The sequence below is a fragment of the Bubalus bubalis genome, chromosome 17 (genome assembly GCF_019923935.1).
Source record: "Bubalus bubalis isolate 160015118507 breed Murrah chromosome 17, NDDB_SH_1, whole genome shotgun sequence".
NCBI classification, from domain to species: Eukaryota; Metazoa; Chordata; class Mammalia; order Artiodactyla; family Bovidae; genus Bubalus; species Bubalus bubalis.
Genome location: NC_059173.1, coordinates 42,654,006 through 42,681,946, shown reverse-complemented (window position 1 = coordinate 42,681,946; position 27,941 = coordinate 42,654,006). Strand labels below are relative to the sequence as shown.

The 27,941-nt window shown below is 36.2% G+C and overlaps 1 protein-coding gene across 2 annotated transcripts in view; it reads right to left on the bottom strand.

Moving 5' to 3' along the window:
* HSPA4L (heat shock protein family A (Hsp70) member 4 like) overlaps positions 1-27,941 on the bottom strand; it is a 63,797-nt gene that overhangs the window by 10,129 nt on the left and 25,727 nt on the right. For both annotated transcript variants that reach the window (XM_006067301.4, XM_025268038.3), the window contains exons 11-19: positions 27,343-27,449; positions 24,430-24,563; positions 22,413-22,612; positions 18,169-18,267; positions 16,365-16,502; positions 14,120-14,245; positions 13,713-13,820; positions 5,820-5,939; positions 2,858-3,019 (exon numbers count right to left, since the gene is read on the bottom strand). In XM_006067301.4, the coding sequence (XP_006067363.4) occupies positions 2,858-3,019; positions 5,820-5,939; positions 13,713-13,820; positions 14,120-14,245; positions 16,365-16,502; positions 18,169-18,267; positions 22,413-22,612; positions 24,430-24,563; positions 27,343-27,449 (1,194 nt within the window). The remainder of the gene's footprint in view (positions 1-2,857; positions 3,020-5,819; positions 5,940-13,712; positions 13,821-14,119; positions 14,246-16,364; positions 16,503-18,168; positions 18,268-22,412; positions 22,613-24,429; positions 24,564-27,342; positions 27,450-27,941) is intronic.

Below are 27,941 nucleotides of genomic sequence, written 5' to 3'. Positions count from 1 at the left end.
AAGGTGAAAAGACAGCCTTCAGAATGGGAGAAGATAATAGCAAATGAAGCAACTGACAAACAACTAATCTCGAGAATATACAAGCAACTCCTACAGCTCAACTCCAGAAAAATCAATGACCCAATCAAAAAATGGGCCAAAGAACTAAATAGACATTTCTCCAAAGAAGACATACAGATGGCTAACAAACACATGAAAAGATGCTCAACATCACTCATTATCAGAGAAATGCAAATCAAAACCACTATGAGGTACCATTTCACACCAGTCAGAATGGCTGCGATCCAAAAGTCTACAAGTAATAAATGCTGGAGAGGGTGTGGAGAAAAGGGAACCCTCTTGCACTGTTGGTGGGAATGCAAACTTGTACAGCCACTATGGAGAACAGTGTGGAGATTCCTTAAAAAACTGGAAATAGACATGCCTTATGATCCAGCAATCCCACTGCTGGGCATACACACTGAGAAAACCAGAAGGGAAAGAGACACGAGTACCCCAATGTTTATCGCAGCACTGTTTATAATAGCCAGGACATGGAAGCAACCTAGATGTCCATCAGCAGATGAATGGATAAGAAAGCTGTGGTACATATACACAATGGAGTATTACTCAGCCATTAAAAAGAATACATTTGAATCAGTTCTAATGAGGTGGATGAAACTGGAGCCTATTATACAGAGTGAAGTAAGCCAGAAAGAAAAACACCAATACAGTATACTAACGCATATATATGGAATTTAGAAAGATGGTAACAATAACCCTGTGTACAAGACAGCAAAAGAGACACCGATGTATAGAACAGTCTTATGGACTCTGTGGGAGAGGGAGAGGGTGGGAAGATTTGGGAGAATGGCATTGAAACATGTAAAATATCATGTATGAAATGAGTTGCCAGTCCAGGTTCGACGCACGATACTGGATGCTTGGGGCTGGTGCACTGGGACGACCCAGAGGGATGGAATGGGGAGGGAGGAGGGAGGAGGGTTCAGGATGGGGAACACATGTATACCTGTGGTGGATTCATTTTGATATTTGGCAAAACTAATACAGTTATGTAAAGTTTAAAAATAAAATTTAAAAAAAAAAAAAAAAAAAAAGAAAAAAAAAAAAAAAAAAAAAAGAAAAAAAAAAAAAAAAAAAAAAAAAAAAATAAATCAAATACCTATGAGCATACTGAACCAGATTTTAAAAAATCACCTGATATTCCATCTCCTCTGGTGGTAGTGGTGTAGTTGCTAAGCTGTATCTGACTCTTGCTACCACATGGACTGTAGCCTACTAGCTCCTCTGTCCATGGGATTTCTAGGCAATGGAGTGGTTTAACTTTTCCTTCTCCAGGGGATTTTCCCAACCTAGCAATTGAACCCTGGTCTCCTGCACTGCAGGCAGATTCTTTACCCACTAAGCTACCATCTCCTCTAGATTAACATTATTAGCCTTTTGGTGAACATCCTTCTAAATATATGTCCATGCACACATATATCCAAACATACAAATTTTAATGAACATGCTAATTTATAGTGAGATAACTTTAATTTAAATTCTGTAATCCTTTTTCATGCATCATGCATAAATCTTTTATCTCAATAGATGTACTGGGCTTCCCTGATGGTCTAATAGCTAAGAATCCATTTGCCAGTGCAAGGGACACATCAGGTTCAATCCCTGGTCTGGCAGGATCCCACAGCTGCAAAGCATCTAAGCTTGTGTACCACGACTATTGAGCCTGTGCTCTAGAGCCCACAAGCCACTAAGCAAGCCCATCCACTACGACTACTGAAGCCTGTGCTCTGCAACAAGAGAAGCCATTGCAATGAGAAGCCCACACACTATAAGGAGAGTTGCCCCTGCTCACCCCAACTAGAGAAAAGCCCAGGCACAGCAACAAAGACCCAAAGCAGCCAAAATTAAATCTGCAAAAAAATACATTTATCTCTATTAAATACTATGGTTAACTATTATAATGTGTTATATATGCATCAGTTTATCTAATTTCTTCTTGATAGGTATTTAGGTTGCTGCCAGTTTTTTGGTATCATAAGCAGAGGTTTATATACTTATGCAATAGTCAAAATGAATTCCTAGAATTGTTATTTCTGCATTAAAGGTAAACTCATTTTAAATTTCTATACATTTGAAATGATTTCCCAGAAAAAAGCAGTAACAAATATAACCAAATTGCTCAGGGAAAGGTGTCCATTTCTTCACACCCTTGGCAATTATGGCAAAGATTCTAAATGTAAACAAATAACCAAATCAGAGAAAAGAGATTTGCATTTCTTAGATTAGTAACAAAGATGAGTATCTTTTCATATGTTTTTTAGACATGTATTTCTTTGTCAGCTGTTTTTCCAATGTCTTATTTTTCTACTTAGATGCTGATCTTTATTATAAAGTTTATCCCCATGTTTTTCATGATGTTTTCTATAACTTTTGACATTTTCAGTAGTAACACATTTTAAAATGGAAAGTTTATCTCAGAAGTAAGATTTTACCATGAAATTTTATACATTTCAAACTATGTCAAAAAAAAGCATGTACTGTGGTTTTAGAATGGAGATTCAAAAGTTTTTTAGGTAGCCTAGAAAAATCAGACATAATCTATAGTTGTTGCATTGTTTTATTTTATTGCTTTATTTTACACTTAAAATCTAAAAGCTGTTTTGTGTGTAAGACTAATTAAATCAAGAAACATGATCCACCTAGAATCTTTTTACCACCCCCCCAAATTAAAGATTAGCCTCAAATTCCTATTTCTCTCTGTTTTTATGTAAGTTGATTACTTCTCAGAGTATGGCTCCCATTAAAAATTTTAGTGACTGAATCCATTGTAAAACAGAAGTTTATAGTTTCTTACCTTTGACTTTGCAACGATTTCTGAAACTTTCACCACAGGATCTTGAGTGAGACTTAGTTTGTTCTGTGCATTCATCTTACTGTTCAGCCAACTCATGGCTTCACTGATATATTTTTCAACCTTTTCAATTTCAGCAGGATCCAAATGATCGTATCTTTCATCCTATTAGGGGAAAAAAAAACTTAATGAGAGGTTTTTCAATAAGCACCTTATTAATAATTTCTGCTTAAACGATTTAGACTCTTATTGAGTGTGTATCTCACACATACTCACATGAAGAAGCCATTTACAAATTACATAGAACTGAAGAAACTGAGAGAAAGAAAAATCAGTATGCCTTTTTAAGAGGAAAGGCCTTCTGAAGAAGTCAGGTTTGGAAAGGAATGACTTGTGAAGAATATTAAAACTGAAAAGTAGTTTTTAGCCAAGAAAGAAGCTGCATGGAATTAAATCAGTCAAGGAGTAAAATGAAATAAGGTAAGTAGGCACAAGCAAGCTAGACAGAAAATTCTGACTCTATACAGCAGACTCTGATTAAGTTGATATGGAGAAATGAAAAATAAAACTGAAAAAGACACGTGCAGCTGTCACATGTGGAAGACAATCTAAGAAGTCATGATTTAGACTGGTGGTCTCAAACCAGAAAGAAGTGACGGTGCAACATATGGAAGGAGGATCTCCTCCCCATCCATCTGTCTACGTACTTTTAAAAAATCTCTAGCCTGAACATCTTCCCTGAACTCCCAACTCTATCCAACTTCCAACTTGACCAACTTGAATTCTTACTTGAAAAATCTGAAACAACTTACCTGTGTTTCAAATTCACTATTACCTCCCTATCTACTCTTCCAAGTTTGCTCATCTTAGTAATTAACAACTTTATCCTTTCAGGCCAAAAATCCTTAGTTATTTTGACTCCTCTTTCTGTTTTATCTACATAAAAATTATCAGCCCTGCCTTCAAAATTATATGCAGAATTCCAGCCACTTCTTCCCCTTCCACTGTCTAGGCTTAGGGTTCCGTCACTTCTTGCCTGTGCTATTCTAATGATTTAACTAGTCTCTCTGCTTCTTTAGACTTAACTCATGCTGCTCCTATGTTCAGAAGCCTCCAATGGACTCCTATCTCAGGGTAAAAACCAAGCTTTTATAATGGCCCCTGGCCCCTGCATGATCTGGGAACTAATAACCCCACCCCTACTGTTTTGAGTCCCCTTGGGTTCCTTGCTGTTACTCCAACACTTCCTTTCCTTGAGATTTTGCAATTGCTTCCTGTCCCCATCCCCACTTTTAGAACATTTTTCTTATAATTATCATACATCTTGAACCCTCCCTCAGCTCCTTTAATTCTCCCCTCAAATGATGTCATCTTCTTAGTCTGCCTTTCTGACAAATCTCCACCTCTGGCAGTCCCTTACTTTTCCCACAGCTCTTAGCACCATCTGACTTCACTAACCCATTACTGTCTTTCTTTTCCCACAAACATATTAGAATAAGTTCAATGTTTGATGCTGTAGTTCCAGCACCTTGAAGAGAGCATGGAACATAATAAACTCAAAATTCTTGAGCATAAGTGAAGTCTTGCCTTGCTCTGAATAATAGTTTACAGCATCTTCAGGAAGCTTTTGACAGCATGGCAAACACTAGGCTGTAATAATAATAAACAGACCCTCCAATACCAGATTTGAAATATTATTGGTGTTTCTATTTGTCTGCTTGTTCCTTCTTTTCCATTATCCTTACATTCTATTTGTACCTGTATGGACACTGACGTTGGCAGGCACATTCACAATTGGTACCTGGATTATTCCTTTAGGTGGTTGGACTGCACTCTATCTTAAAAAATGTACAAATCTTTTATTTCTAAAATAAGTAACCACCTTTCCCACACTGTATATATAGTGAAAAACAGTGTAGCTGTTAAGGGTTTGTATGTTGACTTGAGACTGCTTAGATTTTATCCTGACTACATCACTACTTCACAAGTTGCTTAAGCACTGCTATTTTCCTATAAAATAACATTCTTGTCAGAACTGAGATAATCCATGCAAAGTACTCAAAATTTAGTAAGTGCTTGATAAATGTAAACTATGATAATGCCCTCCCCTAAACCTTTGGTGCTGGTCTCTCCAGTGATAAAATCTGGGGGAATTACGGTGAATATTTAAAATTTTAATTGGCAAACTCGGGGGCTCCCTGGTGGCTCAGTGGTAAAGAATCTGCCTGCAGTATAGAAGATGCAGGAGACTGGGGTTCAATCCCTGGGTCAGGAAGATGCCCTGCAGGAGGAAATGGCAACCTGCTCCAGTATTCTTGCTGGGGAAATCCCATGGACAGAGGAGCCTGGTGGGTCACAGTTCACAGGGTCACAAAGGGTCTTGCACTACAACAGCCAAGTTGAGTGTATATAGGAGGCCTGCAGAACCTAAAATGTTATTTGTTCATGTAAAGGAAAAGTTTGCTACCCTCTCCTTTAGAGGGAAAAAAAAATCAGCTTAATTTTGTCAAATCTTACTGTTACATCCAAATGCAGGTAACTTTTATATAACTAAATATTTGAGGCTAAACAGTGGAAAGGCTAAGGGTAGTAAGACACATCTGGGCACAGATATAAAAGAATAAAGGACATGGGAGTTACAGATAAGCAAAGACTGGAAGACCAAGAGCAACCAAAAGAGGCGCCAAGGGACAAAAGGAATGCTGGCAGAGTCAGGTTTCAAAGATGCCAGTAAAAAAAGGCTCAACAAAACCTCTTTTTCACTGTATCAATAATGAAATCCCAAGAAAACAATGAATTTGTTCACTGGACTAATTCAGGGAATTCTAAAAGATTAAAACCACACAACTGCACTTTGGTAGCAACAACCGCTATAGCTCTACAGTTGAGAACTTTTAAGATTTACCCCATCCTCTGCGTACCACACACTACCATTACCACCAATTTACTTTATGAGTTTTAATACCTTGTTTCTGTATGCTTCTATCACTTTCATGACAAGTTGGATCTTTTTTCCCAAGTCGTTTAAAGCTTTTGGTCTTTCTTCATGTTCCATGTACCTTACTTGAATAGGCTGGCCATATTTCTGTTAAGTTTTTTAAAAAGAAAAAGTTATTAACAGAAAACAACTTTTATTGTGGTCCACTGGAGGAGGAAATGGCAACCCACTCTACTGTTCTTGCCTTGAGAATCCCATGAACAGTATGAAAAGGCAAAGATATGATACTGGAAGATAAGTCCCCCCTCCCCCCAGGTTGGGAGGTATCCAATATGCTACTGGGGAAGAGCAGAGGGCAATTTTATTCATAGCTCCAGAAAGAATGAAGTTGCTGGGCCAAAGAGGAAACAGTGCTCAGTTGTGGATGTGCCTGGTGGTGAAAGTCAAGTCCAATTATGTAAAGAACAATATTGCATAGGAACCTGGGAGATAGCAGAGGACAGAGTAGCCTCAGTTCAGCTCGTGTCCGGCTCTTTGTGACCCCATGGACTGCAGCACGCCAGGCCTCCCTGTCCATTACCAACCAGACTTTACTCAAACTCACCTCCATTGAGTCAGTTACGCCATCCAACCATCTCATTCTCTGTCATCCCCTTCTCCTCCTGCCTTCAATCTTTCCCAGCATCAGGGTCTTTTCAAATGAGTCAGCATTTCGCATCAGGTGGCTAAAGTACTGGAGTTTCAGCTTCAACATCAGTCCTTCCAATGAACATTCAGGACTGATTTCCTTTAGGATGGACTGGATGGATATCCTTGCAGTCCAAGGGACTCTCAAGAGTCTTCTCCAACACCACAGTTCAAAAGCATTAATTCTTCGGCGCTCACCTTTCTTTACAGTCCAACTCTCACATCCATACATGACTACTGGAAAAACCATAGCCTTGACTAGACAGACCTTTGTTGGCAAAGTCATGTCTCTGCTTTTCAATATGCTGTCTAGGTTGGCCATAACTACCCTTCCAAGGAGTAAGCGTCTTTTAATTTCATGACTGCAGTCACCATTTGCAATGACTTTGGAGCCCTGAGAAATAGAGTCTGTCACTGTTTCCACTGTTTCTCCATCTATTTGCCATGAAATGATGGGACCTGATGCCATGATCTTTGTTTTCTGAATGCTGAGCTTTAAGCCAACATTTTCACTCTCCTCTTTCACTTTCATCAGGAGGTTAGTTCTTCTTTGTTTTCTGCTATAAGGGTGGTATCATCTGCATATCTGAGGTTATTGATATTTCTCCCAGCAATTTTGATTCCAGCTTGTGCTTTATCAAGCCCAGCATTTCTCATGATGTACTCTGCATAGAAGTTAAATAAGCAGGGTGACAATATACAGCCTTGACGTACTCCTTTTCCTATTTGGAACCAGTCTGTTGTTCCATGTCCAGTTCTAACTGTTGCTTCCTCACCTGCATACAGATTTCTCAAGAGGCAGGTCAGGTGATCTGGTATTCCCATCTCTTTCAGAATTTTCCATAGTCTATTGTGATCCACAAAGTCAAAGGCTTTGGTGTAGTCAATAAATAGATGTTTTTCTGGAACTCTCTTGCTTTTTCGATGATCCAGTGGATGTTGGCAATTTGATCTCTGGTTCCTCTGCCTTTTTTTTTTTTTTTTTTTTTGCAGTTTTTTATTTTGTAATCACACTGGCTTTATCGTTAAAAGTAACACACACAACTGCAAGTTAAAGAAAGTAAAGCTCCCCTACCCTCCTCAAGTCCTTTCCATTTTAACTTCCCCTGACAGACTACCACTGTAACTTTAACTGGCATACTAATATATACATTTCTTGATTTGCCAGTTCAGACACTACTGGTGGTTTAGTCGCTAAGTCATGTCTGACTCTTGTGACCCCATGGACTGTAGCCTGCCAGGCTCCTCTGTCCATGGGATTCTCTAGGCAAGAATAGTGGAGTGGGTTGCCATTTCCTTCTCCTCCTCTGCCTTTTCTAAAACCAGCTTGAACATCTGGAAGTTCACGGTTCATATATTATTGAAGCCTGGCTTGGAGAATTTTGAGCATTACTTTGCTAGCGTGTGAGATGAGTGTAATTGTGCGGTAGTTTGAGTATTCTTTGGCACTGCCTTTCTTAGGGATTGGAATGAAAACTGACCTTTTCCAGTCCTGGGGCCACTGCTGAGTTTTCCAAATTTGCTGGCTTATTGAGTGTAGCACTTTCACAGCATCATCTTTTAGGATTTGAAATAGCTCAACTGGAATTCTATCACCTCCACTAGCTTTGTTCCTAGTGATGCTTGCTAAGGCCCACTTGATTTCACATTCCAGGATGTCTGGCTCTAGGTGAGTGATCAAACCATCGTGGTTATCTGGGTTGTGAAGACCTTTTTTGTACAGTTCTTCTGTGTATTCTTGCCACCTCTTGTTAATATCTTCTGCTTCTGTTAGGTCCATACCATTTCTGTCCTTTATCGAGCCCATCTTTGCATGAAATGTTCCCTTGGTATCTCTAATTTTCTTGAAGAGATCTCTAGTCTTTCCCATTCTATTGCAGCACCCTAGAGGAGCCTGGTGTGCTGCAATTCATGAGGTCAAAAAGAGTCAGGCACAATTTAGCAACTGAATGACAACAAATACAGGAAGATGAATAGGAAAGAAAGGAGGTCAGATCAAAATCTGTCCCGTCTTATTTTCCTACATGGAAATGAGTTCCAGTGGTTATGTGCTTATTCAATCCTACACAGGGATGTCTCTGCCTTATGTGCTCCTCTCATTCATTAAGATTACCTTTCGATTCCTCTCAAATCCAAAGAATATTAATTTCTTTAAAGTTGGGTGTTAAAAGTTTAAAACTACTAAGAAAACCATAAGAACTATACTGCATCCAAATAATGTATTTGAAACTTGGTTTCAAATATTTATAATGCATATAACTCTGTACATGCAACAAGGTTATTGGGATTTCCTGGTATTTAATACCTATTGACTATTATTTATGTCATATTTATTCATTAGATTAGTATGTGTATTTTAAGTATAGTGCTTAAAAACAAGAAAGCCCTTTGGCCCCACACCCCAGGTGCATAGAAGTAGAGAGTGTCTAAATTTTAAAACAGCCTCTAACTGTGAGGAGGGGAATACATTAGAAAAAAATATAAATATTTTCTTCCGAATTCTTTACATACGTAAATAAAATCAGCTTATTTTAGAGTAATTTTAGGTTTTCAGAAAAGTTACAAAGGAAACAATGGCAAACCAAGCACCTTTTATTGCTTTTTTCTAATGTTAGCATCTTACAGCATTATGGAACATTTGTCAAAACCAAAAAATCAACACTGGTGTATTACTGTTAAATACTGACTGAACTCCAGATTATTTGGATTTCATCTTTTTCTTTTCCAGGATACCACACTGCATTTAGTCTATTTTCATTGTACTTTCAATTGTAAATGTTTTTGAAAGGGGAGTAAGTTATAAAAGCCATCTTATAAAAATAGTAAAGCCTGTGAAAATTTCTATAACATTCACTTCTATGGTTACGTATATATTGGAAACAAAATAATACATTCTTGGAGCTTCTGGGCTTTTCAGTTATTTCTATTGGCCTCAGCTGTCTGGCTTGTTCCTCCAGCCCAATTTATATATATATTCCTTTAAAGGAGATGAGGGGTAAAAAACACCAAGAGGATAAAATATGGTAAAGCTTAGTTTTGCTTTCATAAGCTTAGGCTTTCAGGTTGCTTTTTAAATATTCCCTTTGGAAGTAATATATTGGCAAGATACTAACCTTTAAACAACTTTTTTCACATGTACCCCAATATGCATTGCAGCACAATTTACAATACCCAGGACATGGAAACAACCTAGATTCCATCGAGAGATAAATGGATAGAGATTTGGTACATTTATTTTCTTTTGCTTTCAAGTTACATAAATTCTTTTGCACTTCAACCTCCCCATCACTAAAGGGCTGCCTTTCCCCATACTCTAGAAGTCTTTATTAATGTCATCACTTAGCATATGTGTATTTACTCACTGTTCACAGAATGGTTCAGGGACCAGCAGCATCAGAATCTCTCGGAAGATTATAAAAAATGCAGAATCACCCAACTTGGGTGTACTGAATTTTTTGCATTTCAGTAAAGGCCCCAGGTTATTTATGTGCACATTAAAGCTATGATCCTCACTAAGATGGAAAGACTAAAATTTCCTGTCATCCTTCCAATCTAAACTTCTAAACTTTTGAAGCTTTTTGTTTTTTGTTTTTCCAGGTTGGGGGCTGAGGGTTCGGTGGCAAGCAGGAGGAAAAGAGTAATAGTGTTTTTTTCTTAAATCTGACCACTGACCTAGAAAAAGGGGACCTGGTGGACACACCTCCTTATTTATTTTTTAAAAGGATATTGAAGACCAGGGGTACTATTTTTGAAGTTCTTTGTGGCCTGGTGTCCCCAAGAGTGTGAACATACAAAAGGGCAGTGTGTTAACTCCTCAAAATCAGAGCAGTCGAGGGGGAGAGAAGCAAAGCAAAAGTGACTCCTCTAATGGGTAAGGGGTCAGGGGTCAGGTTGACAAGTCACTTCTTAACAACATCTCAGAAATCATGGCTTATGTAAGAGTAATATTAACACTCTGGTCATGTGCTAATTGGAAGTGGTCAAACAGGAGATGGCAAGAGTGAACATCAACATTTTAGGAACCAGTGAACTAAAAGACTGGAATGGGTGAATTTAACTCAGATGACCATTATATCTACTGTGGGCAAGAATCCCTTAGAAGAAATGGAGTAGCCCTCATAGTCAACAAAAGCGTCTGAAATGCAGTTCTTGAGTGCAATTTGAAAAACAACAGAACAATCTCTGTTCATTTCCAAGGCAAATCATTCAATATCACAGTAATCCAAGTCTATGCCCCAACCAGTAATGCTGAAGAAGCTGAAGCTGAATGGTTCTATGAAGACCTACAAGACCTTCAACAACTAACACCCAAAAAGATGTCCTCTTCATTATAGGGGACTGGAATGCAAAAGTAGGAAGTCAAGAGATACCTGGAGTAATAGGCAAATTTGGCCTTAGAGTACAAAATGAAGCAGGGCAAAGGCTAACAGAGTTTTGCCAAGAGAACGCACTGGTTATAGCAAATACCCCTCTTCCAACAACACAAGAGAAGACTCTACACATGGACATCACCAAATGGTCAATACCAAAATCAGATTGGTGTTTGCAGCCAAAGATGGAGAAGCTCTATATAGTCAGCAAAAACAAGACCAGGAGCTGACTGTGGCTCAGATCATGAACTCCTTATTGCCAAATTCAGATTTATATTGAAGGAAGTAGGGAAAACCACTAGACCATTCATGTATGACCTAAATCAAATGCCTTACCGATTTATACAGTGGAAGTGACAAATAGATTCAAGGGATTAGATCTGATAGACAGAGTGCCTGAAGAACTATGGATGGAGGCTTATGACATTGTACAGGAGACAGGGATCAAGAGCATCCTCATGGAAAAGAAATGCAAAAAGGCAAAATGGCTGTCTGAGGAGGCCTTACAAATAGCTAAGAAAAGAAGAAAAGTGAAAAGCAAATGAGAAAAAGAAAGATATACCCACTTGAATGCAGAGTTCCAAAGAATAGCAAGGAGAGACAGGACAGCCTTCCTCAGTGATCAATGCAAAGAAATAGAGGAAAACAATAGAATAGGAAAGTCTAGAGATCTCTTCAAGAAAATTAGAGATACCAAGGGAACATTTCATGCAAAGATGGGCTAAATAAGGGACAGAAATGGTATGGACCTAACAGAAGCAGAAGATATTAAGAAGAGGTGGCAAGAATACACAGAAGAACTATACAAAAAAGATCTTCATGACCCAGATAACCACGATGGTTTGATCACTCACCTAGAACCAGACATCCTGGAATGTGACGTCAAGTGGGCCTTAGCAAGCATCACTAGGAACAAAGCTAGTGGAGGTGATGGAATTCCAGTTGAGCTATTTCAAATCCTGAAAGATTATGCTGTTAAGGTGCTGCAGTCAACATGCCAGCAAATTTGGAAAACATAGCAGTGGCCACAGGACTGGAAAAGGTCAGTTTTCATTCTAATCCCAAAGAAAGGCAATGCACTCATCTCACATGCTAGCAAAGTAATGCTCAAATTTCTCCAATCCAGGCTTCAGCAATACATGAACCATGAACTTCCAGATGTTCAAGCTGGATTTAGAAAAGCCAGAAGAACCAGAGATCAAATTGCCAACCTCCGCAGGATCATCAAAAAAGCAACAGAGTTCCAGAAAAACATCTATTTCTGCTTTATTGACTATGCCAAAGCCTTTGACTGTGTGATTACAACAAACTGTGGAAAATTCTGAAAGAGATGGGAATACCAGACCACCTGACCTGCCTCCTGAGAAATCTGTATGCAGGTCAAGAAGTAACAGTAGAACTGGACATGGAACAACAGACTGGTTCCAAATTGGGAAAGGAGTGCATCAAGGCTGTATACTATCACCCTGCTTATTTTATCTATATGCAGAGTATTTAACATATATGCAGAGTATGTCTTCCCAAATGCCAGGCTAGATAAAGCACAAACTGGAATCAAGATTGCCGGGAGAATATCAATAACCTCAGATATGCAGATGGCACCACCCTTTTGGCAGAAAGTGAAGAACTAAAGAGCCTCTTGATGAAAGAGGAGAGTGAAAAAGTTGACTTAAAACTCAACATTTGAAAAACTATACCATGGCATCTAGTCCCATCACTTCATGGCAAATAATGGGGAAAACAACAAAAACAGTGATGAGAGACTTTACTTTTGGGGGCTCCAAAATCACTGCAGAGGGCAACTGCAGCCATGAAATTAGAAGACGCTTGTTCCTTGGAAGAAAAGCCATGACAAACCTAGACAGTATATTAAAAAGCTGAGACATTATTTTGCCAAAAATGGTCTGTCTAGTCAAAAGCTTTGGTTTTTCCAGTAGTCATGTATAGACGTGAGAGTTGGACCATAAAAAAAGCTGAGCACCGAAGAATTGATGCTTTTGAACTGTGGTGTTGGAGAAGACTCTTGAGAGTCCCTTGGTCTGCAAGGAGATCAAACCAATCAATATCCTGAATATTCATCAGAAGGACTGATGTTGAAATAGAAACTCCAATACTTTCGCCACCTGATGCGAAGAACTGACTCATTTGAAAAGACCCTGATGCTGGGAAAGATTGAAGGCAGGAGGAGAAGGGGATGACAGAGGATGAGATGGTTGGATGGCATCACTGATTCAACAGACATGAGTTTGAGCAAGCTCCGGGAGTTGGTGATGGACAGGGAAGCCTTGTGTGCTGCAGTCATTGGGGTTGCAAAGAGTGGGACACGACTGAGCGACTGAACTGAACATCTGCTAAATTTTCATATCTGAGTATCATAATAGACAAGAATGATTATGCATTATTTAATTTGAATTATCATGTAGCAATCCTCACCTCCTAAATGAAGAGAGAGCATTTCCTGTTACACATATCTGCCTTAGAAATTTCTTATGTATTAATTAAACACATATACTGTGTTCTTGGCAATGGCAACCCACTCCAGAACTCTTGCCTGGAAAATCCCATGGACGGAGGAGCCTGGTAGGCTGCCGTCCATGGGGTCCTATAGAGTCGGACATGACTGAGCGATTTCACTTTCACTTTTCACTTGCATGCATTGGAGAAGGCAATGGCAACCCACTCCAGTGTTCTTGCCTGGAGAATCCCAGGGACGGGGGAGCCTGGTGGGCTGCTGTCTCTGGGGTCGCACAGAGTCGGACACGGCTGACACAACTTAGCAGCAGCAGCACTGTGTTCTTACACCATAATTTGTAGGACAATTTAATGTCCTGTTCAACACTAATACGGACTTTAAAAAGTTTACCTTTAATTCTTGAAGCTTATCCATATATACTTGTTTAGGTTGGTCCTCTCCTTCTTCATAAAGCCAATTTTCTGTGTCCTCCAATATTGCAGATAGTTTATTCAAATCCTAGTTATATAGTTAAGAGATACTGATTGAAAATACTCTCCTTAGGAATAAAAGTCATCAAGCAAGGACAAAATGTTTTTCAAATATAAAAAATTAATTTTTTTTCTGGTTTCTTATTTATAAACATGTTTTCGCTAGACTTCTGAAATTTGGAAAAATAACTAAGAACCATTCCTAAATGTGTTTCAAAAAGAGCAACAACAAAAACACATTTGCAACATTTATTTATGTATTTATATTAGCATGCTCAAGCAAACATTTAAATAAGTCTAATAAAAAACTACAAAACTTAGACTTACTTCTTGAGTGATGAATTTTTCATAGATAGTGCCAAGCTTGTCTCTAAAATCATATACATATTCTTCAACAGCATTCTTCGCATCATTTCTTTCTTTCTCTAACTTATCCTGCATTATCATCTTCCCCTATTCAAAAAGTTTTACATTAGTTGCCATGAAAACACTAGGGAAATAAAAACCAAAACCATAATGAAATATCACTTCACACCTACTAGGATGAGTATAATCAAGAAATGGAAAATAAGTATTGGTGACTATTTGTAGAATTTGAAACCCTTGTACATTGCTGTTGGGAATGTACAATAATTTCCCTGTTAGGGAAAACTTTGGTGGCTCCTAAAGAAGCTAAATCAAGAGTTACAACGTGACCCAGAAGTTTCACTCCTAGACATGTAATTAAAGAACCGAAAGCAGGAACTCAGTTACTTGTCACCCAGTGTTCACTGCAGCATTATTTACAATAACCAAAAGGTGGAAACAACTCATTTGTCCTTTAACATATGAATGGACAAATAAAATGTATATATGCAAAATGGAATGTTATTCTATTATAAAAAGAAAGTTCTGACACGTTACAAACCTGATGAACCTTGAAAACATTACGCTCAGTGAAATAATACAGACACAAAGAATAAATATTGTTTGATTACATTTATATGAGTTATACAAATTCAAAGAGATAGAAAGTAGATTAGTTTCTTGGGGGTTGGGGAAGGGAGGAATGGTGAGTTATTAGTGGTTAGAGTTTCTGTTTGGGGTGATGAAAAAGTTTTGGAAAAGATAGTGTCAATTAAAAACTTTTTTTTTAATAGACTAATGTATGTTAGTGTTCAAATCCTAGGTTTCCCATTTATTAGCTTTGAAATTGCAGCAAAATTGCCTAACCTAAGCCTCAGTTTTCTTATCCTAGAGAGCATACATCTATACATCTTGTATGGCTACTAATAAGACATATTCACATAAAGTATTCAGGACAGTACCTGACACACAACTGGTACTGAATAAATGTTGGCTCTGGTAAGTGATACAGGATAGTGGTTGTAATCCTGAGCTTTGAGACAGACTACTGGGCTCCAAAACAAAGGTTACTTGCTGAACTTGGGAGATTCAGCCTACTTCTGCCAGTTTCCTCATCTTTTAAAAGCAGATCTCTAACAGTACTGTGATTTTATAGGTTTGAAGATTAAAGAGGATATCAAAGTATTTAAAGATGTTAGCAAAAATTATTAAATCAAAAGCCAAGAAAGAATCTGTAATAAATATTTGTACTTTAACAAAAACATAATATTTTAAACATAATACAATGCACTGATATTTGTAAATTTGAAATAGTAAGACAATTAGCACAACATTATAAACTACACTCCAATAAAATTATTTTAAAAATAAAATGAGGCATTTCAAAAATTTGAGAAAAAATCTTATACACAAAATTTATCATAGCCGCACTTCCACATAATTCATTTCTTTGGGAAAGTTAGTCTCAAATAATACAAATTCAGAATTATTTGGGATCTCTAGAAATGCTTGCTTCACATAAAATGTAGCTTTTAACAATCCATGAACAGGTGACATAGGTGGGTATTAGAAAGAGAACACTGTAAAGTCAAAATCTCTTGAGGAAATTCCTAGAATAATGTGCAGTAGCTGGAGAATATGCAGCACTTCCAAAGAAAACTGCTGGTCAAGCCTGTAGAAACTAACAACTACCACCTAAACGTAAATTAAAACAAAAAACCAACTTTTTACACAACTATTGGTAAAGAAACCAAACACTTTTCCTCAAGAGAGTGTAAAAGGAAACATATAAACATGTAAAGAAAATTTCAAGAATGACAACAGTTTCTAAAAAAGTATCAAATGGAAGTAAGAAGACATTCTGAATTGAACCTTAATCTTTAAGGACCACACATTGGAAGAGGGGAGCTGGTAATACTTCCCTATACAGTGTCTGCTGTGTGTGCTACTGTCAAGACACAATAAAAGGGGTAAGAATTATTAGTGTTGGAAAGGCCTTTCTCTGTAGAGGAGACAAGCCATGTTTTTCATATAACTAAGGTGAAAGCTACAACTGTACATGACACTAATACAGCTCAGCATTTTGTCCAAAATAAAGCAATTCAATAATCTATTTAATAATTTCTTATGAGTTACAGACTAGTTCCCTAAATTTGAGAGATAATTATTCTACAAAAATTTCAGAATACACCACCACCGATTTCAACATCAATTCAGGTTTATATACCTCATTTTCAATGTAGCTGTTGAGAAGATCTTGGCCCAGCTGCCTACACAGGCTACTCTGGATAGGCAGATCAATACTCTTGACTTTCCCTTTTTTAATGTTCTGGTTCAGTCGCTCTTGTTTCTCTGAGAGACCAGACTGCAAAATAATTGTAAGAGAAGTATAAGTTTCTCTAGCTTAAAAATAGATTTAAGAGGCTGATTTCTGATGAAACAAAGTAAAATCAAAGCTATTATCCACCATACCTTAAAAATATTATTTTAATACTGATAGTATTTTACATTCTTGTATACACCAAATCTTTCTACATAGAAAAAATCCTGGGCTGGGAAACAAACTGAAACCACAATGAAATACCATTTCCTACCCTCTAGGATGACTTATAATGAAAAAATAAAAGAGGAAAATAAGAGATGGTGAAAATATAGAGAAATTGGAATCCTTATACATGGTTGACAAGATAGAAAAATATGACAGCCATTTTGGAAAATAGGCAGTTCCTCAAATTGTAAACATAGAGATATCATATGACCCAGCAATTTCAATCCTGGGTATGAGCACAATAAAAATGAAAATATACATCCACATAAAACCTGTATATGGTTGTTCAAAACAGCATTATTCATAAAAGTCAAGAGGCAGAAAAAATCCAAGTGTCCATCAGTTGATGAATGAATAAATGTGGTATACATCTGTATGATACAATATTACTCAACCATAAAAGGGAATGAAGTACTGATATATCCTACAACCTGGATAAACCTTGAAAATATGCTTAGCAAAAAGAAGCCAGTCATTAAAGGATCACATACTGTACTGCTGTATTTATATGAAATGTCTAGAACAGGCAAGTGTATAATTCAAAAATATTAGTGACTGACTAGGGCTGGCAGGGGGAGGGTTTGGGGGGAAATAAAGAGTTACTGCTAATGGGTGGGGTTTCTTTTTGGAGTGATGAAAATGTAAAATTGTGATAATGATTACATAATTGAGTACATTAAAAACCTTTGAATTGCACTCTGAAATGGGAGAACTGCATAATATGTAAATTATGTCTAAATAGAGCTGTTGAATAAAGACAAAACACTGAATAAAATAAAAAATTTAGAAAAATAGGTTTCAGGTTTTATATTGCTTGAGAAACTAAGATTTAAAATCAAGTCTTTACAGCCTTTGGGAAAAAAATCTATACAAACCATCCCAGATTAAATTATGTTCAGGTTAGAAAAATCTGTCAAAGATGGTAGTGTAGAGCTGTAGCCAGCCATATTCATCTGGGTGGTTGGTGCAGGGTATTTCTCCCTTCTCTTTTATCAGCACTCATTTTCTCAGTAAAATATGACTTAATAGCCATTTATCCTTTAAAACTTTACTTCCAAAAATATAATTTCTGCACTAAGAATGCTTTATGATATGCAGCATGCACCACAGAGGGGTTAATTTTGAGGTGCTGCATTATTGCTAATTTAAGTTTTCTTCATTTGTCCTATTCTAGTTTCTATTTTCTGAGATTGTATGATTTTTAATGAGAAGAAAAAGTTAATGAAAAGACATAAAAAGACACAGCCACAATAATAGTATACTGGTTTCCCTAGTGGTTCAGATGGTAAAGAATCTGCTTGCAATGCAGGAGACCCAGGTTCAACCCCTGGGTCGGGAAGATCCCCTGAGAAGGAATTGGCAACCCACTCCCGTATTCTTGCCTAGAAAATCCCATGGACATAGGAGCCTGGCAAGCTACTATCCATGGGGTTGCAGAGTCAGACCCGACTGAGCAATTAAGCACAGTAATAGTGGAACAAACCTTTGTTTTGTTTCCTGTATGGTCAATTTCTTCCTCTGGAGTGTGTTCAGCATGACATTTTTGATGACCTCCTTCTTCTTGGTCAACCTGCATTTTATCCTGCAAAGAAAATGAGTAACTGACAATATCTCTAGTCTCTTTCTTTTTTCTGTTTTTGGTAATGAACAGCATATCTTAAGAGTTCAAGCCTGTTTTCACATGTGTAAAGATAATAAAGTAGAAGCTCACTGTTTCTGAAATGGGAGTAACTATTAATATAAATACTCAGGTTGACAGTAAGTAAAATGAAAAGATCTATTTGATGCTATGTGAATAAATCTTGTTTTTCACCTGTGACCAAATAACTGCAAATACATGGAAAATTGTTCTTAAGTCAAATTCACAAACCAAGATTGACCAAAAAAAAAGAATGTTAAACTTGACACAAAAAATGTTCATAAAGAACTTAATGTGGGAAAATAAACTGAAAAAGATACAAAATTTATGTATTACACATAAATTCAATTGTATTTTTAAAATCTAGGAAAATACTCAAATACATAAAAACTGTCAAAGTAGATGTCTTTGAATTATCAAATGTAAATTTTTACTTTTTTTTTTAAATCTGAAAGACAAATTTCCAAGCCATAAGACTGCCAAAATGGACTCCCAACTTGGCAAAAAAATCACAAGTATTAGGGTTTTTCTGGTCTTCCTTAATCTTACCCACCACTATCCTCCTAAAAGGAAGAAAGTTTGGCCCTCAGGAATCGGGATAATTTAGGTGTTCAGATATACATGGAGTTAAGCATTATTACATATAATGTCCATAAGGTTATCTTGCCTAATGCTTATTTGTGCCAAAGAGAAAAACATGTTAGACGAAAACTTATAGCAGTGTTCTTTGTTAAGTCAAGAACTGAAATTCCATCCCCACTGCTCCCTGCCCTACCTCCTTCCAACTCCGTAATTTTCCCAACCTTATGATGGAGAAGAGGTGAAAAAAGTGTTACAGTGCCGGGTTGGGGTAATGTAGAGAGAGACAACAGATACATTATTAACTATTTCATGTAATACTAAGAAAACAATGTTTCTAGTTAAGGCTGAAATACTTTATCACTTGGCCATTTTAAATTTAATACTTATATATATTCCTATCTCTACAGAAAAAATAAATCAATTAATTTGGTTAAGGTATTTCTAAAACTTTTTCACATGTATAACCCAACTCATCTAAATCACATAATTCAGTTAATGATGTCTGAATTGTTCTATACATATTTGTCCTTTGTGCTATCAAGAGCATTAGTAGCCCAGCTATTTATTTAAAAATTGCTCCAGTATCATCTCTAAGTTTTCTTATAAGCCACTGATACCTATTCTACAAATTTTATGATTTTTTTTTCTGTATTTTACCAGAAGGAATCAGTAGATTATTTTCAGACAACAACCAAGACTAATATTCCTTTCTTGAATGGTCCTTATACAATTTAATGTCAAGGGGTCGCAACTGCCAACTCATGCCATGAAGAGTAATAATCAAGTTCATACATGTACAGATGATGGGAACTTTTCATGATTATTGCCACAGGCAACAATGAATGTATAATATCATTTGCACGATCCATCCCAATTTCAGGTATATTAATAAGGGGGAACTTATACACCTTAACAGTTGATCTGAGAGTAATTTGGTAATCTTTTAAAATACTTTTAAGAAGATTCACAGGAATATTATGCCTAGTGGGAAAGTTAATATAAGTGCCTCTAGACTTGGCTTCTCTGATTTTAAGCTTCATGAGGGTTGAGACTGTTTTTCTATTCACTGCTATATCTAAACACAAAATTTAGGTACTTCTAGTTATTTGCCAAATAAATAAAAAGCACTTAAAAATAAAATCCAGAATTATTATCTAATCTGTCCCGTGATCTACTTTCTCAATCTCTTTTTCTTGTTACTCTCCCCTTTTCTATATCTTATTATCAGCTACCTTTGTAACAAAAAAGGTATCCTCCCCTCAGGGCCTTTGTACTTGTTATTCCCTTTGTCTGGACGCCTACCTACACCTTGCTCCTTACTCTGCCTTTTCATCTTTCGCGCTAGCTTTCCTATTTCCTCCTCACAGGTGGCTGTCCTCATTACTTAATTTAGACTATGCATCTCCTACTATTAATTTCCTTTATATTTATATGATATCCTGTTGCTTCTTGCCTGTTCTTTTCCATTAGAATGTAAGTGACAGACCTTCTTTATCCTGCTTACCACTGTATCTTCAGTGCCTAGAACAGTACCTGGTACATGTAAGTAATCAGACATTTTGAATTAAAAAATAGATAAAAAGATAAGCTAAATGGTCAACAGTTGAGGATCACTTAAATTATGGTATGACAGTCTCTTTGATCCTTCACTGTGTAATGAAGCCTAAGTTGTGATACCTTCCTAATATGTCCACATAGTAATAAATACCTAGAAGAAAAGTGTTCCCTTTCTGAGACATCTTTTTACTGTTCTGAAGAAAAGCTGGCAATCTATGCTACAGTTTTTCAGGAAAATTGAAGATATCTTAATTTTTAATGAAAAAAATGAGGCCCATAACATAATCTCTCATAAACTAATTTGCATGCAAAGAAAAAAAACAAAAACAACCACTGCTGCTCACTTATACATACCTAGGTTTCATCTGCCAGCAATGTCAGCAACAAGGAACAGTAAAAACGATCTTACTGTCCTCTTATGTTCTCCTCTAAAGCTTAAATAATTAGCTTCCAGGGTCTACTTCGAATTTACTCTATTCGAATTTTTGGAGGGGGAAGGGAGAGACTTCTTAATAATAGTATTCAAACCCCAAGCTTTTAAACTTCTGGATATAGAATTAAAAGAAAAAAGTCCTAGAAAGAACCACTAAGCAAGATAGTACACAGGATGTTTTCTACACAGAAAACAAGAATAAGGAAATAAACTACAATTTATTCAACATGGGTTATATCGGCTAAGGTAGAGATTTAAAAGGAGATGATATATGTGAATGTGCTCTCCAACAATGCTAACTATATGACCCATAATGTCAGTAACCTTTTTTTTGTCCCTTGATTATATAAATTACAGAAGATATGCTCAGGAACATCTCACTCAACTGGAAGAAATACTTTATATGGAACACCAAGTACCTGGAAATATTCTCTAGTAAGCTGAAAACACTCTTGTGAGCAAATCAATCTCTGAGTGCCCAAAGCAGATGCTATAAATTCATGCATTTTATACACAAGTGAGTTTTTTAAGTACACATTCAGAAGTCATCCTAAAGGGCTGGCTAACTGGATTTGAAGCCCACGTACAAATAGAAGCAGCATATAAGAAATGTGAGAGGTAGAAAATGGGTGCCACAATCTCCTTGTTTTTAGTGCCCAGGATTCACTAACACTACACAGAGAAAACTCAAGGTCTAAAACATTACACAGAGACTTTTTAGAAAAAGAGGTGAAGAAGTTAAACAGCTGTAAAAGAACTTATTCCAAAAAGCATACAGAATGCTTTAAATTTTAGTAAAACTAAATCTTATGGATTAAATTTACACGTTTACCACAGTTGCTGTAAACCATAATTAAGAAAATTAACTTTTCAATCTATTATTCTTATGTTTATTTATGAAAATTGACTATTCTTACTAACATATTGGGACAGTATTTCCTTCTCCTTAATGCAAGGAAGGAAGGATGTAACAGGAAAATAATACATGTGAAGAAAAATGAAAGAAAATGCCACAGTTCTTAAATGAAGTAGTGGTAGAATTCTGATCATTCTGAAAGAAAAGATTTTACAGTAATTTTTAGTAAAAACAGACAAAAAGACAACTTTTAAAAATGGGAGAAACTGTCTTGAAATTTAAAATGTTAAAATCCACTCTTAACATGCACAAATATATGAAAAATCGGGGGCAGACATCCAATTATGGTTTGAAAAAAATCCAACCAAAGTCTTTAAAGTAACTTACAAATACTATACATAAAAAGAAGAAAACTTTATGTAATGGAATACAACCACTTTCTCTTAAGATTCTTTCACTGATACTAAGCCAACACAACATTAGAGTCACATTAACTCTTTCATAAAGAAACTATCAAGAATCTATTGTAATGTTACTGAATGTACAGCATGTTTTTCTGTTCAGACACAACTGAGCGACTGAACACACACACACAGAGTTATAATTAAGACACTGTATATATTATTAGAGGAGCCTTTTAAAAATAGTATTTCCACGTACCACATCATCTTTGCTTTCATTCTTAAAAGAAGTTTCTGTCTCCATAGCGACATCACTGTGATCTCCTTCTATATTTTGCTTCTCAATTACAGATGCACTAGCCACACTGAAGATTCCATGGATATTAATACGAACTTTAACCTTAACTTTGGAACTATCACCATCAGATTGTGGGAAAACATTCTGAATAGTAAAGTTCCCTTAAGGAAAAAAGAACTTTGATCAGAACATAGGCCTCAGATTAACTCATTCAATTCATTCATTCAGTAATTTTACTATCATTTTCAAATGTTGGCAAAAAAAAAATCTTAAAATTATGATCATACTCTGATTAATTATTGTGGGGCATGCATTTCCCCCAATCACCTTTTTTTAATATAATAAACCTGGTACAAATAAAAACTCAAAAGGTTGTAAAGCAATTGTCCTTCAACTAAAAATAAATTAAAAAAAAAAAAAAAAAAAGACTCAAAAGGTTAAACAACCTGCCCCAAGTCATCAGTGACAGGAAAAAGAGTTAAGGATCTTAATCAAGGACAACCTGACTGAAAGCAGTATCACTTTTAGGTTTTACAATATTGCCATACTAAGACCAAAATAGCAAAATTAAATTTCTGAACTTTAAAACCAAATACATATTACCTGTTTGTTATAAACTGTGTAAATCATTATCATCTTGTTAATTCACAAAGCAATTTAAATTTCCTTTTCCTGGAACTTGCCTATAGCAAAATTGCTAAGCTATACAGTCACTACTACCTAGTTTACACTAATTTTTTCAGTTTAAGAAATCTGGTGTTTTAGGGCTTCTTTGGTAGCTCAGTGCTAAAGAATCTACCTGCCAATGCAGACGACATGGTTTTGATACCTGCTCTGGGGAGATCTCAGTAAGAAAAAAGAAATCTGATATTTTATTTTTTAGAAAAAAATCTCAAATATATAATGTTTCCATGGTAAAGACAGAATACTAGGCAGAAAAGTTGTATAGAAAATTCTGGTTTTTATAGGTTGAATTGTGACCTTCCCTCTAGCCCCAATGCATATGTTGAAGGCCTACTCTCCAGTAACCTCAGGAAATGACCTTATTTGGAGACAGGGTCTTTACAAAGTAATCAAGTTAAAGTGAAGTTACTGGTGGGCTCTAATTCAATGACTTGGTGTCCTTATTTGGAGTTGGATACACACAAGAGGAGAAGGACACATGAGCATGATGATGGCCATCTATGAGCCAAAGACAAACGCCTGGAATGGATCCTTCCCTCACAGCCCTCAGAAGGAATCGATCCCACCACCGCCTTAATTTTGAATGTTCCAGCCTTCAGAACTGTGAGACAGTACATTTCTATTGTTGAAATATCTAGTTTGTGGTGCTTTGTTATAGAAGCCCTAGAAAACTAATACCATTTTCAATAGTTACTTCTACTGTTTTAAATAATGTACTTGAAATATTAATACTGTCCTCATTTTAATCAATAAAAGTAGCACATATAGAAAATTTTAAAATTTTATATTCTTTTAAATGATACAAATCATACTTTTTTTGGTATCTTCTAAAAAGATAACTCAGCTGAAATGGATATTAGTCTCCTAGTTCCACTTTTGTATTAATCCAGTAATACTCATTCTATCTGTTGCCCGTGGGTCGAACCAGTAATACTCATTCTAGTTGTTGCCAGTGTGTTGAACGTGAGTTTAAAGTCACAATATGTAGTCAGTCTGACAGCACTGACTACATATTCAAGTTTACTGATTAGCTTTTCATTAAAAAATAACCATCATCCAACCTCTCAAGCCAATTACAGAACATTTTAAATATAGATGTTAAAAATGAATTAAAAATATTCAAACCTGCTGTTATCCAGAAATAAAACTCTAAGCACCAAAAAGTGCATGTTGACTATCTTTGTTTAAAAATCCAGTGTTGGGTTAGCTGAAATGTTAATTTGTTTCCTTGATTCAAATACTGTAAGAGGCTAAATTTTATGGAAAGAAAAAAAAAAACTGGGAGTTTTCTTACCAATTCTTGGATCCGGATAAGGCACTTCATGTAAATTAGTATAAAATGCTTCTAGTTCAAATGGTTCTTTCTTGTGGAAAGTAATGACTTTTGAGAATGGGGCAGGATGGTTCTTACAGAATACTTCGCATTCCCTAAAATGGAGTAGGAAAACAGTTAAACAGAGAGCTTCCTATGAACCTAATCACAGAATCCATCTCATTTTTAATTCATAAGCAGCAATTTTAAATACCTCTGCACAAATGTTAAGAAAAAGAATTATTGGTTTTGCTACAAATAAACAATGAATTTTGACAGGTTTATGGCTCAAAGTTTTAGAATACCCGTCATAGTAACAGATAATTCTCTCTTACTAAAATGGGAAAAACTACCGAGGAGGTATATTTTAAGGCCAATTTATAGGGATTTTTGTTGTTGTTGTTCACATCTGAGGACCAAATTCTGTCGATTAGTTTCCAAAACACTTATCATATGTAACCCTTTTTATTCTAGCTCCCTTAAAAATACTTTTAATCGGAAATAATTTCAAACTCACAGAAAGGTACAAAAATAAAACAAGGATAAGGAACACCTGTATATCTTTTACCTAAATTTGTTACTGTTTTAACCCATTTATTTCATCATTTTGAGTCCACACACACACTGTTGTATGTGTACTTTTTTTTCTGAACAAGCTGTGGGTGTTACATACATGATGGCTCTTTACCCCAAAATTTTTAAAGGTATTCTTCCTAACAGGGACATTCTCTAATATAACCACAGTACAACTATCTACTTTATAAACTTTTAAAACTTTAATCTATAAACCAAATTCCAAGTTTTTCAGTTGATGTAACAATGCCCTTTATAGTATTTTCTCTTACAGGAAGCTTTAAAAGCTACAAAAGCAATTCCTATTTTTGAAACAGTGTAACAGAAATGACTTAAAACTACTGTTTATAATGACCCAGAAACTCACTTTTTATTATTATGTATACCATCATTTGGAGAAGGCAATGGCACCCCACTCCAGTACTCTTGCCTGGAAAATCCCATGGACAGAGGAACCTGGTGGGTTGCAGTCCATGGGGTCGCTATGAGTCGGGCATGACTGAGCGACTTCACTTTCACTTTTCACTTTCCTGCATTGGAGAAGGAAACGGCAACCCACTCCAGTGTTCTTGCCTGGAGAATCCCAGGGACGGGGGAGCCTGGTGGGCTGCCATCTATGGGGTCGCACAGAGTCGGACATGACTGAAGCGACTTAGCAGCAGCGGCAGCATACCATCATCCTATTAATTATGCATGGTTTGAAAATGTCACTTCTATGGACCTTTACCTCTATCCTACCAATACCTTCTACTTTCTTATTGTAGTCACTAGAATATATTTAAACTTGCAATGTATTTTCTTATAAATTTTTTTGGCTCACTTATACTACACTTAACTGAAATTAACTTTAAAAAATAGTATTTCTTGCCTCAAAGTTGACATTAACACATGTCCTGCAAAACCTTCCAATTAGGTTGATAATCCATATTTTTTAAATTCTGCACAAAAATTTCAACTTCTAGGGAATGTGTAGAACACAGAACAAAATCTTAAAAGCAACTTCAAAACCTAAATACAGGTTTACTTTATTATATAAACTATACTTCTAAAAAGTCAAATATAGTATCAAATACAGATTTCTATTTTGGAAGGAAAGTAAACAATTTAAATGCTGGGCAGTTCATGGAAAAGGAAATGCTAATGTCAAAGCACAAAAAGACTAGCTTATTACAGTCAGAAATGAAAATAACAAAGTGCTAATTGTCTTTACTATTAGAATGTTACATTTAAATATACAGGAGAAAATGAGCTAAAATAATTATCTCATACAATGTTATTAGGAATATAGCTTGGTATATTCTTTTTAGTGAATAATTTGGCAATATTAGTTAAAATAATGTTCATAACCCTCTGGCTCAATTTCAGTCCTACATAGTTACCTTAGATATATCAAACACAACCAAACAAGGAGATATGTACAAAGATAGTCCTAATAGCACTTGCTTACAACAGGAAAAACATAACTTTACAATATACTGGTTAAATTATGGCACCTACGATTGTCTGAAAAGTTACTGTCTGTTGATATGGAAAGGTGATATATATTTGAAAAAGCAATTTTTATGGATATATACGCATGATCATGTAAATATTTTAAAAGTACATGTTTTTATTTGGATATTGAAAGAAAATGACTTGACAGATACATGTGTGTGTGCTCAGTCATGTCCAACTCTTTGTGACCCTATGGACTGCAGCCTGCCAGGCTCCTCTATCCACGGAATTTTCCAAGCACGAATACTAGAGTGGGTTACCATTTCCTTCTCCAGGAGAATAAATATATACCCAGCTGTTAAAATAATTAGTTATCTCAATAAAATGGGCTAAGAGAGTTGGAGTATAGCAAATAAAGGTTTTTTTAAGTTTTTATATTTCCATACTGTGATTTATATTTGAAACTGAGAATGTTTTACTTTTATATTAAAATATTAACTAAAAATATGCCATTCATGGTTTACAGATATATCATGTTTTTATATTCTCCTTGTTTCTAAAATACTACAGTGTTTGACAAGTTTAAGGAGTTATCAGTTCAGTTCAGTTCAGTCGCTCAGGTCATGTCCGACTCTTTGAGACCCCATGAATCACAGCATGCCAGGCCTCCCTGTCCATCACCAACTCCTGGAGTTCACTCAGACTCATGTCCATCAAGTCAGTGATGTCATCCAGCCATCTCATCCTCTGTCGTCCCCTTCTCCTCCTGCCCCCAATCCCTCCCAGCATCAGAGTCTTTTCCAGTGAGTATAAATTCCTCTAATTTAGAAAAGTAGGTTCAATTTCTTATTTTGATAAGCTCTAACCAAGGCTTTAAAAGTAACTTACCCAGTTCCATCTTCAAAAGAGGTCTTCCATCTTAATGTGATTGAATAGGGAACAATGTCTGTTATGGAAAATTCACGCACTTTAAATGCTGGTGAGAGAATTGCACACTGAAAATAAGATGGATACCATATTTAAATAAAAAAACGCCAAACATACCCCATGTTACCATGATTGCTTAACAAAGTTGTTATAATAAAACTGTTCCATTAAAAAAATTTCTGGGTTTTTGGTAATAACTAGTAAAATTTTAAAGTGTCAGCGCACTCTTTCTGTGACTTTACAAAAATTATGTAAAATATTTTTAATCTCAAAAAATAATTATAAATAGGAATAAACACAAGAATTCATAAAATAAATGTCTTCAGTGTAGTTAATGACATACAGTCCTATGACAGCTTAAAAACAAATGGGATAGACATGCTGCTAAGTTGCTTCAGTCGTGTCCGACTCTGTGCAACCCCACAGACGGCAGCCCACCAAGCTCCCCCGTCCCTGGGATTCTCCAGGCAAGAACACTGGAGTGGGTTGCCATTTCCTTCTCCAATGCATGAAAAGTGAAAAGTGAAAATGAAGTTGCTCAGTCGTGTCCGACTCTTCGC